Below are 12,852 nucleotides of genomic sequence, written 5' to 3'. Positions count from 1 at the left end.
GTCAGGAACCGATTCTCACCACGTTCGATGTCAATGCAAATGACCGCAATCTAATAAATGCGAGAGTTTGGCAACCCTTTCCAATCTCCATCTCATCATTACTAATGGAAAACTTGTGAAAAGCTAAATATGAGCAATTTGCCAAAATTAAAACCCAAATATATTCCAAAAAAAATCAAAAGGCCAAAACAATTTAGCCACATTGCAGGCTAATGCATGAAACGTTAAAAATGGTTTCTATTTAGTAACAAATAATAATCTTAAAAGTCGCAATTCAGTAATTTAAGAATAAAATAATCTTTAATTAATCATAAAAGCTGTTTAAAATCTGCTGTGCGACTAGTAGCCTAGATTTATAATGAGGTAAATGTTTTATGTAGCACTTCTGAAGGTTGTAAGTGTCGACAGAGCCGCTAGAGGTCAGTGTGTCACTCTGGTAAAACTGACAGTCTTCCGGGACTCGTAGTTTACTCTGGTACAAAAACTTTGCTATACTCAGGTTCATAGGTGGATCATTGAACTTTAACCATACAGATTGTTCGAATACTTTATATTGTAACTTATTCTAACTTCGATTGTTTATATAAATCTTTGCAGACATCGAAGTGTTTTGCGCGTGACCTTTGCTCTGTTTGTTTCTCCAGAGTTCTCTCACTCATCATGTGTTCGGTTGAGATGTCAGAAGGCTCGGTTCGGGTGGAGATCTGCGGAGATCAGACGCTGTTCTACCGACAGGCGCTTCCGTCGAGCGGTACCGGCGAACTCTGCGTCCTGCTGCTGCACGGGATCCGGTTCTCATCGGAAAACTGGCTGAAGATCGGGACTCTGGAGACTCTAGCAGCCGCGGGCTACCGAGCTGTGGCGATAGACCTGCCAGGTGAGCCGCGGGAATGACATCCTGGTACAGTGATGATGGGATCATCAGGTGGTAATACTATAGTACTTATACCATAGTACAGTGATGGTAATACTATTGTACTTTAAAATATACCTTGGTACAGTGATGGTATCGTCAGGTGGTAATACTATGGTACATACCATGGTACAGTGATGGTAATACTATGGTACTTTATACCTTGGTACAGTGATAGTAATATCAGATGGTAATACTATGGTACTTTATACCTTGGTACAGTGATAGTAATATCAGATGGTAATACTATGGTACTTTATACCTTGGTACAGTGATAGTATCATCAGATGGTAATACTATGGTACTTATACCTAGGTACAGTGATGGTATCGTCAGGTGGTAATACTATGGTACATACCATGGTACATTGATGGTAATACTATGGTACTTTATACCTTGGTACAGTGATAGTATTATCAGATGGTAATGGTACTTTATACCTTGGTACAGTGATAGTATCATCAGATGGTAATACTATGGTACTTATACCTAGGTACAGTGATGGTATCGTCAGGTGGTAATACTATGGTACATACCATGGTACAGTGATGGTAATACTATGGTACTTTATACCTTGGTACAGTGATAGTATTATCAGATGGTAATACTATGGTACTTTATACCTTGGTACAGTGATAGTATCATCAGATGGTAATACTATGGTACTTGTACCTAGGTACAGTGATGGTATCGTCAGGTGGTAATACTATGGTACATACCATGGTACAGTGATGGTAACACTATGGTACTTTATACCTTGGTACAGTGATAGTATCATCAGATGGTAATACTATGGTACTTAAAAAATACCATATTTGTGTTCCATATTACCATGGAACATAACTAAAATCTTTTGTATGACCATAGTACTTTCTGAAAAATATAAATATATTTTTCGTTTATATTGTTATTATGGCTATAAAGCAAAATTAATTTATATTATTATAATTTCATATTTAACTATTATAAATAATTATAATAGCATTCAATTGCCTTTAATATGGACAGTGATGTAAAATAGACATACGGAAAGTGCTTTAAAGCATACAATATATGTATATTTATATATATAAAAAAAACTGTAATATATTTTATGTATAAAATACTGTATAATTTCTTTCTTTTCTTTCTTTCTTTTTTACAAAAGTACAGTTCTGGCAAAAATGACCATAAGTGTATCATGGCAAATCCCATGGTATTACCATACATATTTTTGTTAATAAAAGTAATGATTTAAATATATTATTCGCTATTATTATTATATTATTAGTATATATTGTTAATAAATGATATATATTACATTTTGGTTCATTTAGATGTCTTTGGTCCGTGTTGAGTTCATATTTCAGTCGAATCACACCAGAGATCATTTGGAAGTGGAGCGAGACTCATGTTTTCAGTGTTCTCGGTCCTGTTGTTTGGTGTACACCAGGGTTCGGATGGCAGCGTTCACACTTATTCAACTGAACCGCTCTAACAGAGCAATCGCACCAGGGTTCGTTTTAATCCAAGCAAACATGCCGAGTGTGAACACACCTTTAGTCTCTCACTAACTGATCACCGTCTGCTGTCTCTCCTCCTAAAGCGGCTCATTTCTGTGTGTCATTGCTCACTCAGGCCTGGGTCAGTCTAAGGCGGCTCCGGCCCCGGCTCCAGTGGGTCAGCTGGCTCCAGCTGTGTTCCTCAGACAGGTGTGTGAGGGTCTGAACACGGGTCCTGTGGTGGTCATCAGCCCGTCTCTCAGCGGCATGTACTCGCTGCCGTTCCTCTTCCAGCACTCAGAGCAGGTCAAGGCCTACATCCCTGTGGCTCCTATCTGTACAGAGAAGTTCTCAGCAGAGCAGTACAGCAGCATACAGGTGACACACCTATCATCTATCTATCTATCTATCTATCTGTCAGTCTGTCTGTCTGTCTGTCTGTCTGTCTGTCTGTCTATCTATCTATCTATCCATCTAAAAATGTGTGATTTTCATCCTTATGTACCTGCACAGACTCCAGCTCTTATAGTTTATGGAGACCAGGACACTCAGCTTGGGGAAGCGTCGCTAAGCAACCTGAGCCATCTACCCAATCACAAGGTGGTGGTAATGAAGGGGGCGGGGCATCCTTGTTACCTTGATGATCCAGAGACCTGGCATAAGGCAATCCTCGACTTCATAAAGTTGTTGTGATCGTATTAAAAACCCTAATAGAGTAAAAGTGTACTAATTGACAACATTAATTACATAAGCAATATTAAGTACATTTAATTCTTATACTTCATAACTGAATCATCATGTCAGAAACACTAACTTTTTTTATGCAACCTTGCATAATCATCTTTTTGTGCTATTATTTGCAAAGCTTTTCATGTGGACGCCTGGCATTTGTTGAGATGTGCTGAAGACTCGAGTCAACGAGACATGCTGTTTGTAACCCAAATATATGTACTTCTGATTGATAGAGGATAGTCAATGGCTGCGTCCGTAAGCTTGACTTGTTTCCTCGCTGCCTTATCAGGCAATGACTTTGTTGGCAGCGTTTTCCCATGAAGGTTCCTCACGATACTGATAATTCCAGACAGACTTCTGAGGCAGCGTAACGCTTTAATGATTTACAACAAAATACAGAGCGCTTTGGTGATAACTAAGCTAATATTTAATTACTACAAGTTATTTTTTCACTAGAAATGACATCAGAAGTTGGTCACACAAACTGTGTGAACAAACATTTACACACAAACTGACCACCAAGCGCAACTTTCAGACGCCTTCGTTATTTTTTAGCTCACCTGTCACAGAATGGAAAGCACAGGATTGTGGGATATCAAAGGCAGCAAAGGATACATTTATGCTGCCTTCAAAAATAGACAGGAAGTGAAGCTAACTATTGGATTCGGTCATACAATTGATGCCTTCGAATCCATTCTCTGAAGGCAACATTTTTAAGCTTTCGACGCAGCCAATAAGATAATAATGTAGGCGGGACTTGATTTAATCCACCTGGAACTGATTGGACTGTGTGTTTCATACCAGAATGAGGCCAGATCTACATCTCTGACACACGGCCAGCATCTATCGCTTGAAACTTGTAAGCCTGTTTTACATCACCTGAAAAGTAAAGTCGTTTCAGAAGTTATTATACTTGAATAGGTTGCGAAACAAACTTTTTATTTTTACAACGATGAATCGTTCACAGTAAGCATGAGAGAACATATTAAAGTTTGCATGAAATGAAAATTCACTATTTTATAAATGCATGTTATCTTATTGTAAATAATTCATTTTTTGACCTCATAATGTTCAATCAAAATATCATAACCGGACCTTGAGGTGAAAATGACAGACTTCTCTCTGGTGATGTCTACAGAAGTTCTCCAATCATTTAGTCCGCTTAAACCCCGCTTTTGTTATGATATGCTTAACATAAATAGTGCACTAAATAGACTAAATAGTGCAATTTTTCCTTTTTTGCTTTCAAAAGACAGATAATTAGAAACTGCAGTTATTAAGTATATTTTAAGCAGGTCTTAAGAATGTAGTACAGTATTGTGATGCCACACGTTAACATTGGGACCAATGACAATGTTTCTGATGAACCTCTATAACATGTCGAATGCACCAGAAAAATAAACACTACACAATGCACTGAAGTGAAAAATATGAACATTATTTAATAACTGATTCTCTGTAATAAACAATTTGAAAATATTTTACAAGGAGTCACAGACACAATATTTTACAAATTTTCTCGTCTTTTTTTTGTTGTCTGTACAAAAAAATGGAGCAACATGGACCCAGAGATGAGGCACTGAGCCCCCAACACACAATCCAATAAACGAACCAAAGAAAAAAACGCTCACCATGATTTCAGACCTCAACTTATGAGTATTATCAGCAGTATTGTGTTTCTATTTTTTTAATCGTTAATACATTTTAAAACCTCACTCATGTTAAATTCAGTTTCTCCTTTGTACGTTTTTTTAATATATATTTTTTGTACACATTTGTCACGGAACACCAGACTAAAGACTACGTAATCACATACACACGTCTCGCTGATGGAAACGCGCCTACGATGATGTTGCTTTGAAGGGGGAGGGGCTAGAGGAGGGTCTGAGCTAATGACTCCTCCCAGTGGGTGGGTTATACATCAGGCCCCTCCCCTTGCGCAAGCTGCTTCCTCATTTTAGCTTTTCTTTTTGAATACTTTTTTTTCTCTTTTTTGGCAAAAGCAAATCTGTCAACCACTTAAAAACAAGGACTTTTGTTCCACAGTGTACTTGGAATTGTGACACAAGACCGACACATTCATGATCATTTAATCGCAGTGTCTTGCCAAAATGTGTTTCACTAATTCAGGCAGTTCAGTGCCCCTGTACATCAACAGTGTTCCAGTTTTAAAACAATTACACACTTTCCCCCTTAAAAATAAAATACAATAATAAAAAAAAAGTGTGGCGAAGTTTTAAACCAACTCACCAGAATAAAGAACAAGGCATTTTCCCCAACTTTCAGAGCGCTTTTTGCCCTGATATGAAATAAAATTGCAGACTGTTTCCATAATCAGGCAAAGAAAGAGGTACACACTAGCCGTTTAACAGGTTTCAACATTAAAGTAGTTGGTTAAAGGAATATTTCGCCCAGAAATGAACATTATGTCATCATTTTATTCACCATGACACCATCCAGAGCCAAGGAGTAATTTTTCAACAACTTAATTTCTTCTCAGCGATTTGAAATATATTGCACAAGACATGAGGACAACTTTTATGATATTTTTATTGTGCATTTCTGTCCTTTTAGGAGCTTAAAAACCCCTGGTTGCTATACTTAACTATACTTTTGAATGGCACTTGGAAAACCCTATAAATGTGAATGGAAAAACTTGAGGGTGAGTAAATGTTTTAATTTTTGGGTGAACTATCCCTTTAATTTCACATTATCATACCGACACCTCGGTTTTTGCCATTAAGGTATGGGGACCAAGGCTTAAACAGTCTTTTTAAAAACTTTTTTTTTTTAAACTCTTACATTACCACATATGATCTTTTATTTCATAATTTGTGTTTTTTCATTTATAGGTCTCAATGGGGTCAAATATATATATTCATACTGTAGATGGACTCATAAATCCATCCGGATGTGGGTTATAAACAGGAGTCATATGTGATAGTGTGAGGATCAGGATTGCATTCAAGTTCAGATATTAGTGATATGTACAACTCTTAGCACAACATTTAGCATATTTATCTCACCAATTAGTTCTGAAGGTGAATGAAAAACAAGCCGAGTGATGTAAGAATCGTGTCCACGAGCATCAGACATGCATCGTTCATCTCTCAAAAAAAAGTGTACAAAATACATGGCATCCTGACAGCTTTTCATGAGAAAACGAGAAAATAAATAATAGTTCACCCAAAATAAATTCTCATTTACTCACCCTCATGTCATGTATGAGTTTCTCTCATTTGTATTGCATGTCCTTTCCATACATTTGTTTCCTACTGAAGAATGAATGTCATACAGGTTTAGGACGACAAAAAGGTGAATAAATGATGACAGAATTGTACATTTCGGGTGAGCTATTCTGTTTAAACAGACACAGATAGAGGGAATTTATAACAGATTAAGTGCTGTCTTTTTAAATTGCACAGGCAAATAAAACAGGCTGTAACAGATTGTGCCTCAAGACAGAAACATTCGTTTGACACGGATCATTCCTTCAACACCAACAATGACAATACTCTCAAAATACTTCTCATAAAATTGTACATTTTTCAGTTATTTCACGTAACAGCAAACATTGATTCTTTTCCATAACCATCAGCAAACCTTCAGACACACATAAACACTCACTCCCCTCATACACACTGGACAGATAAACTACAGCAGGGAAGTATGTGTGTATACCGCCTCTGTTATGATGGATTGAGGTTATGTAGAGCAGTCGGTTCAACTCCAAAACCTACTTTGCCAAAACTCAGTAGCAACTCTGATCGAACTTTGGCCACAACTATCAGCAAGTGAAAAGCTCTTTCAAAGACGATCCTAAAAAACCAAGGGTTTGTTTTTGGACACGTCTTGCCATGGAGCTTTACTCTGTAGGTGGTGGCCACTGAAATGCCAAATGTGCAACTAAGAACCAGTAAGCGAGGTTCGGATTCAACCCCGTTTACTGACAAGTTAAATGCATAAAGTGCTTGTCGAATTTTAGTACATGTAGGCATGGAGCTGAAGGGTATGGCGAACACTGCGGCTCAATAATACTCAAAATTAAAAAGATAAATCGCATTCCCTTATGCCAGTCAGGTTACGTGTTTGGAGGCACTGGCTGTGTTCGGAATAGCATACTATTATGCCGTATTTACATTGCACACAGTATGCTTTGTCAAAATGTGTATTATAATAAAAGGAATGCTGAATACTGTGTCCCACAATGCAATGCACTCAACTTGACCTGCCATTTCCAGTGTGATGAATGACTGGAAACAATATCAATTTTAATTATCTCAACTATTTCACTCGTGACTTATTTGATCAGTTCATCATCTGAACACAAACTTTGATTAAAAACGCAAAATAACCATTTTTCTTAACCGGTCATGGCTAAACATGCTCAACATTGAGGTCACGTGACCAGAACATAGCATAAAAATGTTCATCGGTAAACATTAGTGAGTATTTTTTAAGAGTAGCATGAAGAATACAGTATGCAATACGCTAGTACTCTATTTCGAACACAACCTGTTTGACTAAAGTTTTAAGGCCCATGAAAGACTCGCACTGAACTGACTGCGGGTGAAGCTCGATCTCCACCATGATCACTGTCCACTATAAAAGTGCATCAAGGCACAGCTAAAACAAGGTTGATAGAGGGCCCAAAACAAGGGTTTTTGCTTAAGTTTCATCGCATTACTAACATTTCAACATAAGAGATAATATCATGACAGATACTAAAAACCAGTCGAAGCCAGAAACAAAAATCTATGCAAATACGCAAGAGCAGATTCAAAATGCTGTTTTGGGCCTTACATATATATATATATATATAGATATCACATGATCACATTGACTAAGATCATGGTAGCGACTAAAATCCATCAGTGCAAAAAATGGTGCAAACAAACAGCATGTGTTGTGATCAAATGCAATGTGTGTTCGACATTCTGAGATTGTGAAAAACTGTACAGAACAGAATTGTAGAGACTGCAAACTGACATCATCGCTAAAATACTGCATTTCAATCCAACAAAAATCTCCATTAGCACATCTCATCTTCACCTTCATGTTTTCCATTCAGTGACCGTGTCTGTCGTGCTCCAAAAAACAGATCAATAAAAGTAGTCCATTTGATAGGTGTTCATATGATAGCTGATCATGACTGCTTTCATGGGACTTTTATTGTACTTTATTTATCTTTTTGGAGCTGGAAAGTCATGGTCACTATCGTTCTTGATTCTTATATTTCTCATTCGGTGTTCCACAGAAGAAAAAAAAAACAGCATACAAGTTTGGAACGACATGAGGGTGAATAAATCAAACAGAAGTGTCATTTTTGAGTGAACTAGTCTTTTAGAAATGAACACATGCTATAACATATTAGCTGCAAATATTATATAACTGAGGCATTAATATAGTTTTAAAGTTTCCACAAATAAAAGCCTAACCTAATCGGGTCAGGGTAGTGATATACATAGAAATAATAAATATATGAAGCCCTTTGTGACTGATGAAGGAATGGTGTGATACTGCTTTTATTTCACTTTCACTTTCTTTTTCTGTGGTTTTCCTACCTCCTAATTTGGCTAGAAAAATTAGACCACGTAACAAGTCTCATTTTGGCAAGAAGTAGATATAGTGCATAAATCAATAAATTATAATTGAATAAATAACATCTATCATCTTCCCTTTTTCATTAAATACCCTAATATATGGAGGTATGTTTTTAATACTCACATGTTGTTACTGATATTTTTTTTTGAGAATCACGTAAAATTCTGCACATATTCGGTTATTTTCTTATTACCGGAAGCAAGATGGCGTCAGAATGTCCTGTAGCGGGTTACAGGATAAAGATGAGGATGACCTTTCCCCTTTAGATGTGGACTCGAACGAAACTCAACCCCGTTACGGCCGCAAAGGCAGGAGGGAACAGTCCATGTCATTTTCCACCACGTCTTCGTTTCCAAGATGGCCGTCGGTTTCTCATCGCCAGCTTCCTGTTTTCATGAAGACACTTTAGCTCCTCCAACAAATGCTCTTGATTGGCAGGAGAGGACAAAGTTCTGCAACGGTCACTAAGCAACAACCTGTGAAGCTAAGTGGATGAAGCAGTACGACTGGGCTTCCATATAAGGGCAGAAGGAAGTCCCTTTATATTACCTATGACTAGAGCAGCGGGGAGATAAAGGAGAAATGCGGAATTAAGGAGACGAGAAGGAGGGAGAGAGGGAGAGGAGGACAGGAGGATGGAGTTAAACATAGGGGTGGGCCAGAACAGACAGGAGGAGGAGCTGGAGGAGGAGTAAAGTGAGGAGGGAGGGGCGGAACGAGTGACCCCGCCCACAGTCTGATGTGTTCTCCTGCAAGAGAGACGGAGAGAAACATGTGCTTTGGTTAATACTCAGTTTTATGCCAAAATACTAGATTGGGTTTATGTACTGTAACTGTCAACATGAAATGACATTCGCAAACTGCATTACATTGGATATTTCTTTATTTCCTTCAGAATAACGTTTACTGATGAAATGTTCACAATAAGATCAGGAACTTTTTGGTGAATTTTGATTTCATGTTGACTTTAATGTCTATGTCTGGCATCTGTGTCTGCTGTCGACACTACAGACGATAATTTCCCTCAGTTTGTAATAAAGAACGGAGAAGTCTCTATTAATGCACTTACAAGTGTCCTGTAAACCCGAATAAGTTGTCAAAACTCAAAAAATTTGAGGTTACATCAAAAATTTTAAGTTAAGAAATTCACATTTTAGATAAGCAGAACTGGCAGATTTTTATTTTGTACTCAGACATTTTAATTGTTCTTAACTTGAAATATTTGAGTAAGCTAATTCACATTTAACTTAAAATGATCATGTTGTCTCAACTTAAATATGTTTAGTAATGGAAACTTGGCTAGCTACTAAGCTAAATCAGTACTGCTAACTTGCTAATCGTTGAAACAATGCTTTGACATCATTAGCAAAACATAGCAATTGCTGAATGAGTACAGCAATATAGAACATTTAACATTTATCTGTTCTCAAATCAAGCTCATGCTCCACTTGCATACCCCCCCCCCCCACACACACATAACAGAAACTCTTCTAAATTAGCATAGAAAACATTAAACACCACTAAATCTCCCACTTAACATTAATCTTGCACAAAAAAAATTGAATAACACTTAATTTTAGCATTTAATCTCTCTTTCGAGTGCCATGGCAAAGCATGCTGGGAAATAGAAATCCCAGCCCAGTTTCAGTTAAATTTAAGTTTGTCTAAATTAAAAGGAACAAGTTCATAAAACTCAAAACAATGAAGCAATTCAGATTACTTAAAATGTGTCAGTTTTGTGAACTCAAAAAGAAAAGAAAGTTCTGAACACTCCTAAAAGTTTAACTAATTTGTTTAATTTAAGTTTGCTCTACTCAAACCAATTAATTAGTTTGAGCATTAGGGTTTACGGAAATGTGAAGCTCATATTTTTGTTAATTATTCTTTCGGCAAAATGCTACTTGGTTATGCATTATGGACATTATTCTTGTGAGCGGAATTTACAGAACTTATAATGCCATCCATAGACATCCAATTCCAGAATGTTTCTTTGGATAAACATGTGGAAGCATGTGAATGTGTACGCACTGTAACATTGTAGTCGAAACAGCTTGTGGTTCCTTTTCTATACCGGGATGTTACCATTGACTCGCATGTACTTGTTTCTTTGTCTGAGAAACGGAGGGAGTTAAGGAATGTCTTTTTCAACAAACTTGTGTGGGGTTAATAAGTTTATATATATATATATATATATATATATATATATATATATATATATATATATATATATATATATTCAGTTTATTCAGCAAGGATGCATTGAATTGTTTAAAAGTGACAGTTAATGTTACAAAAGATTTATATTCCAAATAAATGCTGTTCTTTTGAACTTTCTATTCATCAAAGAATCCTGAATAAAAATGTATCACTGTTTCCACAAGAATATGAAGCAGCTCAACTGTTTTCGACATTGATAATAATCAGAAATGTTTCTTGAGCAGCAAATCATCATATTAGAATGATTTCTGAAGGATCACGTGATACTGAAGACTGGAGCAATGATGGAATCACAGGAATAAATTACATTTTAAAATATATTCATGTAGAAAAGCATGTTTATGCAGAAGGATACATTCCGTCTCCACCTGAGACAGTTTCTCTATTTCACAGGAGTTGCAGGACAGTCTTTCAGCCACCACAAACAGCAGGTTGGTGTTGTTTATTCTCTTAGCATGAATTAATCTGTAAAACAGACACATTGTTATAAAAAAACAGTCTTTCATCAGTATATATAATGTAGACTGAGAGCATGACTGGAGTGTGTGTGACCTGGAGCAGTTGTCACAGTCCTGCAGGATGTTGTAGGAGCTGCTGAGGTTACTGAAGTAAAACTGCGTCTGGACCGTCACACAGCTGGTCTCTCTGTGGTCCATTCCTTCAGCATCGACCTCATCTACATCCACACACACGTCAGATTTGTCTTATTGATTCCCTTAAACAACGACCTTTTAGAAATCAATGTAAACGTCACACACCTGTCATGAACCAACTCTGATAGGTGAATCCATACAGCATCTGCTGCAGCAGTGACCTAAGCACAACACACACACTCCTGTGTTTACAAGCTACTACATCATTGAGATCAGACATTATAATTGACTGCGAGACAGAGACTCACCAGGCAGCCGCTGACGTCCACCAGGCAACATTCAACACATCAGCAATAGTAGGCTGAGAGGAAACACATGACATTTGATTATGACACAGTTCATCATCCATCCAAATACCTACTTATCTGTCTATTCACCCATCTATCCATTTATTCATCCCTCGATCCATCCAATCATTCTGCCAGTGGGATTTTAGTAGTATACTGTATATATATATATATATATATATATATTATATATATGCATATATATACTATTACATTATTTATTAATATTTTGAAATGTTTAGTTTTTATTTTAATTTTAGTAATTCTGTTGTGTGCTTTGTCAATTTTATTGTTTTATTTAATTAGTTATTTTCTTATTTAGTTTTAGTTTTTAAATAGATAGTTCTCTATTTTATTTTATTTTTAGTACTTTTAATACTTCAACTTATTTTATTATTATTTTAAGTTATTTGCCAAAATCAACATTTTATTTAAGTTTTTCATCAAATATCTATATTCTATTTTATTATTACTTTATTGCAATTAATGCAAATTATTTAAAATAGTAATTCTGTAGTAATCCTGTTGTGATTTTGTCATTTCTATTAGTTTTTTTTACATTTCTATTTAGCTCTATTTTATTTCTTTATATACTTTAAGTTTTTCATATTATATTTATATTTGTATTTAATTATTTTATTTCTATTAATAAAATGATTTGTAATAGTTTAGCAATTGTTATGTGCTTTTGTCATTTTTATCAGTTATTGTTTTTTTTATATTTCCATTTAGCTTTCAACTTATTTTAGTTAGTTGCCAAAGCAACATTTCTCATGTAAGTTTTTATGTTCAAGTTTTTCATCTATATGTATATTTTACTTTCTTTTCTTTTCTATTATTACTTTATTTCAGTTTTTAATGGTTCTAATTTAAAGGTTGTATCAGCGATTTCAGGCCCAAACATAAATGATCACATTCATCTAATCTTTCCTAACGATCCGCTAGCTGCCCGCCCCATAAGCATG

General features: G+C 36.1%; 2 protein-coding genes across 5 annotated transcripts in view; one reads left to right on the top strand and one right to left on the bottom strand.

The window, feature by feature from the left end:
* Nucleotides 1-415: 415 nt before the first annotated feature.
* Nucleotides 416-4,605, top strand: abhd14b (abhydrolase domain containing 14B). Of its 3 annotated transcripts, none has more exons than XM_084128535.1 (4): nt 416-475; nt 645-877; nt 2,531-2,772; nt 2,908-4,605. In XM_084128535.1, exons 2-4 carry the CDS (start codon nt 661-663, stop codon nt 3,085-3,087), a joined length of 639 nt encoding a protein of 212 aa, XP_083984661.1. In that variant the 5' UTR covers nt 416-475; nt 645-660; the 3' UTR covers nt 3,088-4,605. The 3 variants fall into 3 exon arrangements, with proteins under 3 accessions (XP_083984661.1, XP_083984662.1, XP_083984660.1); XM_084128536.1 differs by having other exon boundaries at nt 465-555; XM_084128534.1 differs by having other exon boundaries at nt 471-507.
* A 4,070-nt stretch (nt 4,606-8,675) lies between these two features.
* cacna2d2a (calcium channel, voltage-dependent, alpha 2/delta subunit 2a) overlaps nt 8,676-12,852 on the bottom strand; it is a 214,887-nt gene continuing 210,710 nt past the window's right edge. For both annotated transcript variants that reach the window (XM_084128533.1, XM_084128532.1), the window contains 6 exons: nt 11,849-11,901; nt 11,706-11,761; nt 11,500-11,623; nt 11,303-11,412; nt 10,759-10,841; nt 8,676-9,479 (listed from right to left, as the gene is read on the bottom strand). In XM_084128533.1, the coding sequence (XP_083984659.1) occupies nt 9,372-9,479; nt 10,759-10,841; nt 11,303-11,412; nt 11,500-11,623; nt 11,706-11,761; nt 11,849-11,901 (534 nt within the window). In that variant the 3' untranslated portion in view covers nt 8,676-9,371. The remainder of the gene's footprint in view (nt 9,480-10,758; nt 10,842-11,302; nt 11,413-11,499; nt 11,624-11,705; nt 11,762-11,848; nt 11,902-12,852) is intronic.

The sequence above is a fragment of the Abramis brama genome (genome assembly GCF_963993115.1).
Source record: "Abramis brama genome assembly, chromosome: 11".
NCBI classification, from domain to species: domain Eukaryota; kingdom Metazoa; phylum Chordata; class Actinopteri; order Cypriniformes; family Leuciscidae; genus Abramis; species Abramis brama.
Note: the sequence above shows the minus strand (reverse complement) of the source record. Positions and strands in the feature narration are given on the sequence as shown.

Excerpts from the sequence above, each read along its gene's own strand:
- abhd14b (XM_084128535.1), top strand. The coding sequence starts at position 661 with ATGTGTTCGGTTGAGATGTCAGAAGGCTCGGTTCGGGTGGAGATCTGC. Across the intron at positions 878-2,530 it reads TGTGGCGATAGACCTGCCAG|GCCTGGGTCAGTCTAAGGCG; the intron begins GTGAGCCGCGGG and ends TTGCTCACTCAG. Across the intron at positions 2,773-2,907 it reads AGCAGTACAGCAGCATACAG|ACTCCAGCTCTTATAGTTTA; the intron begins GTGACACACCTA and ends GTACCTGCACAG.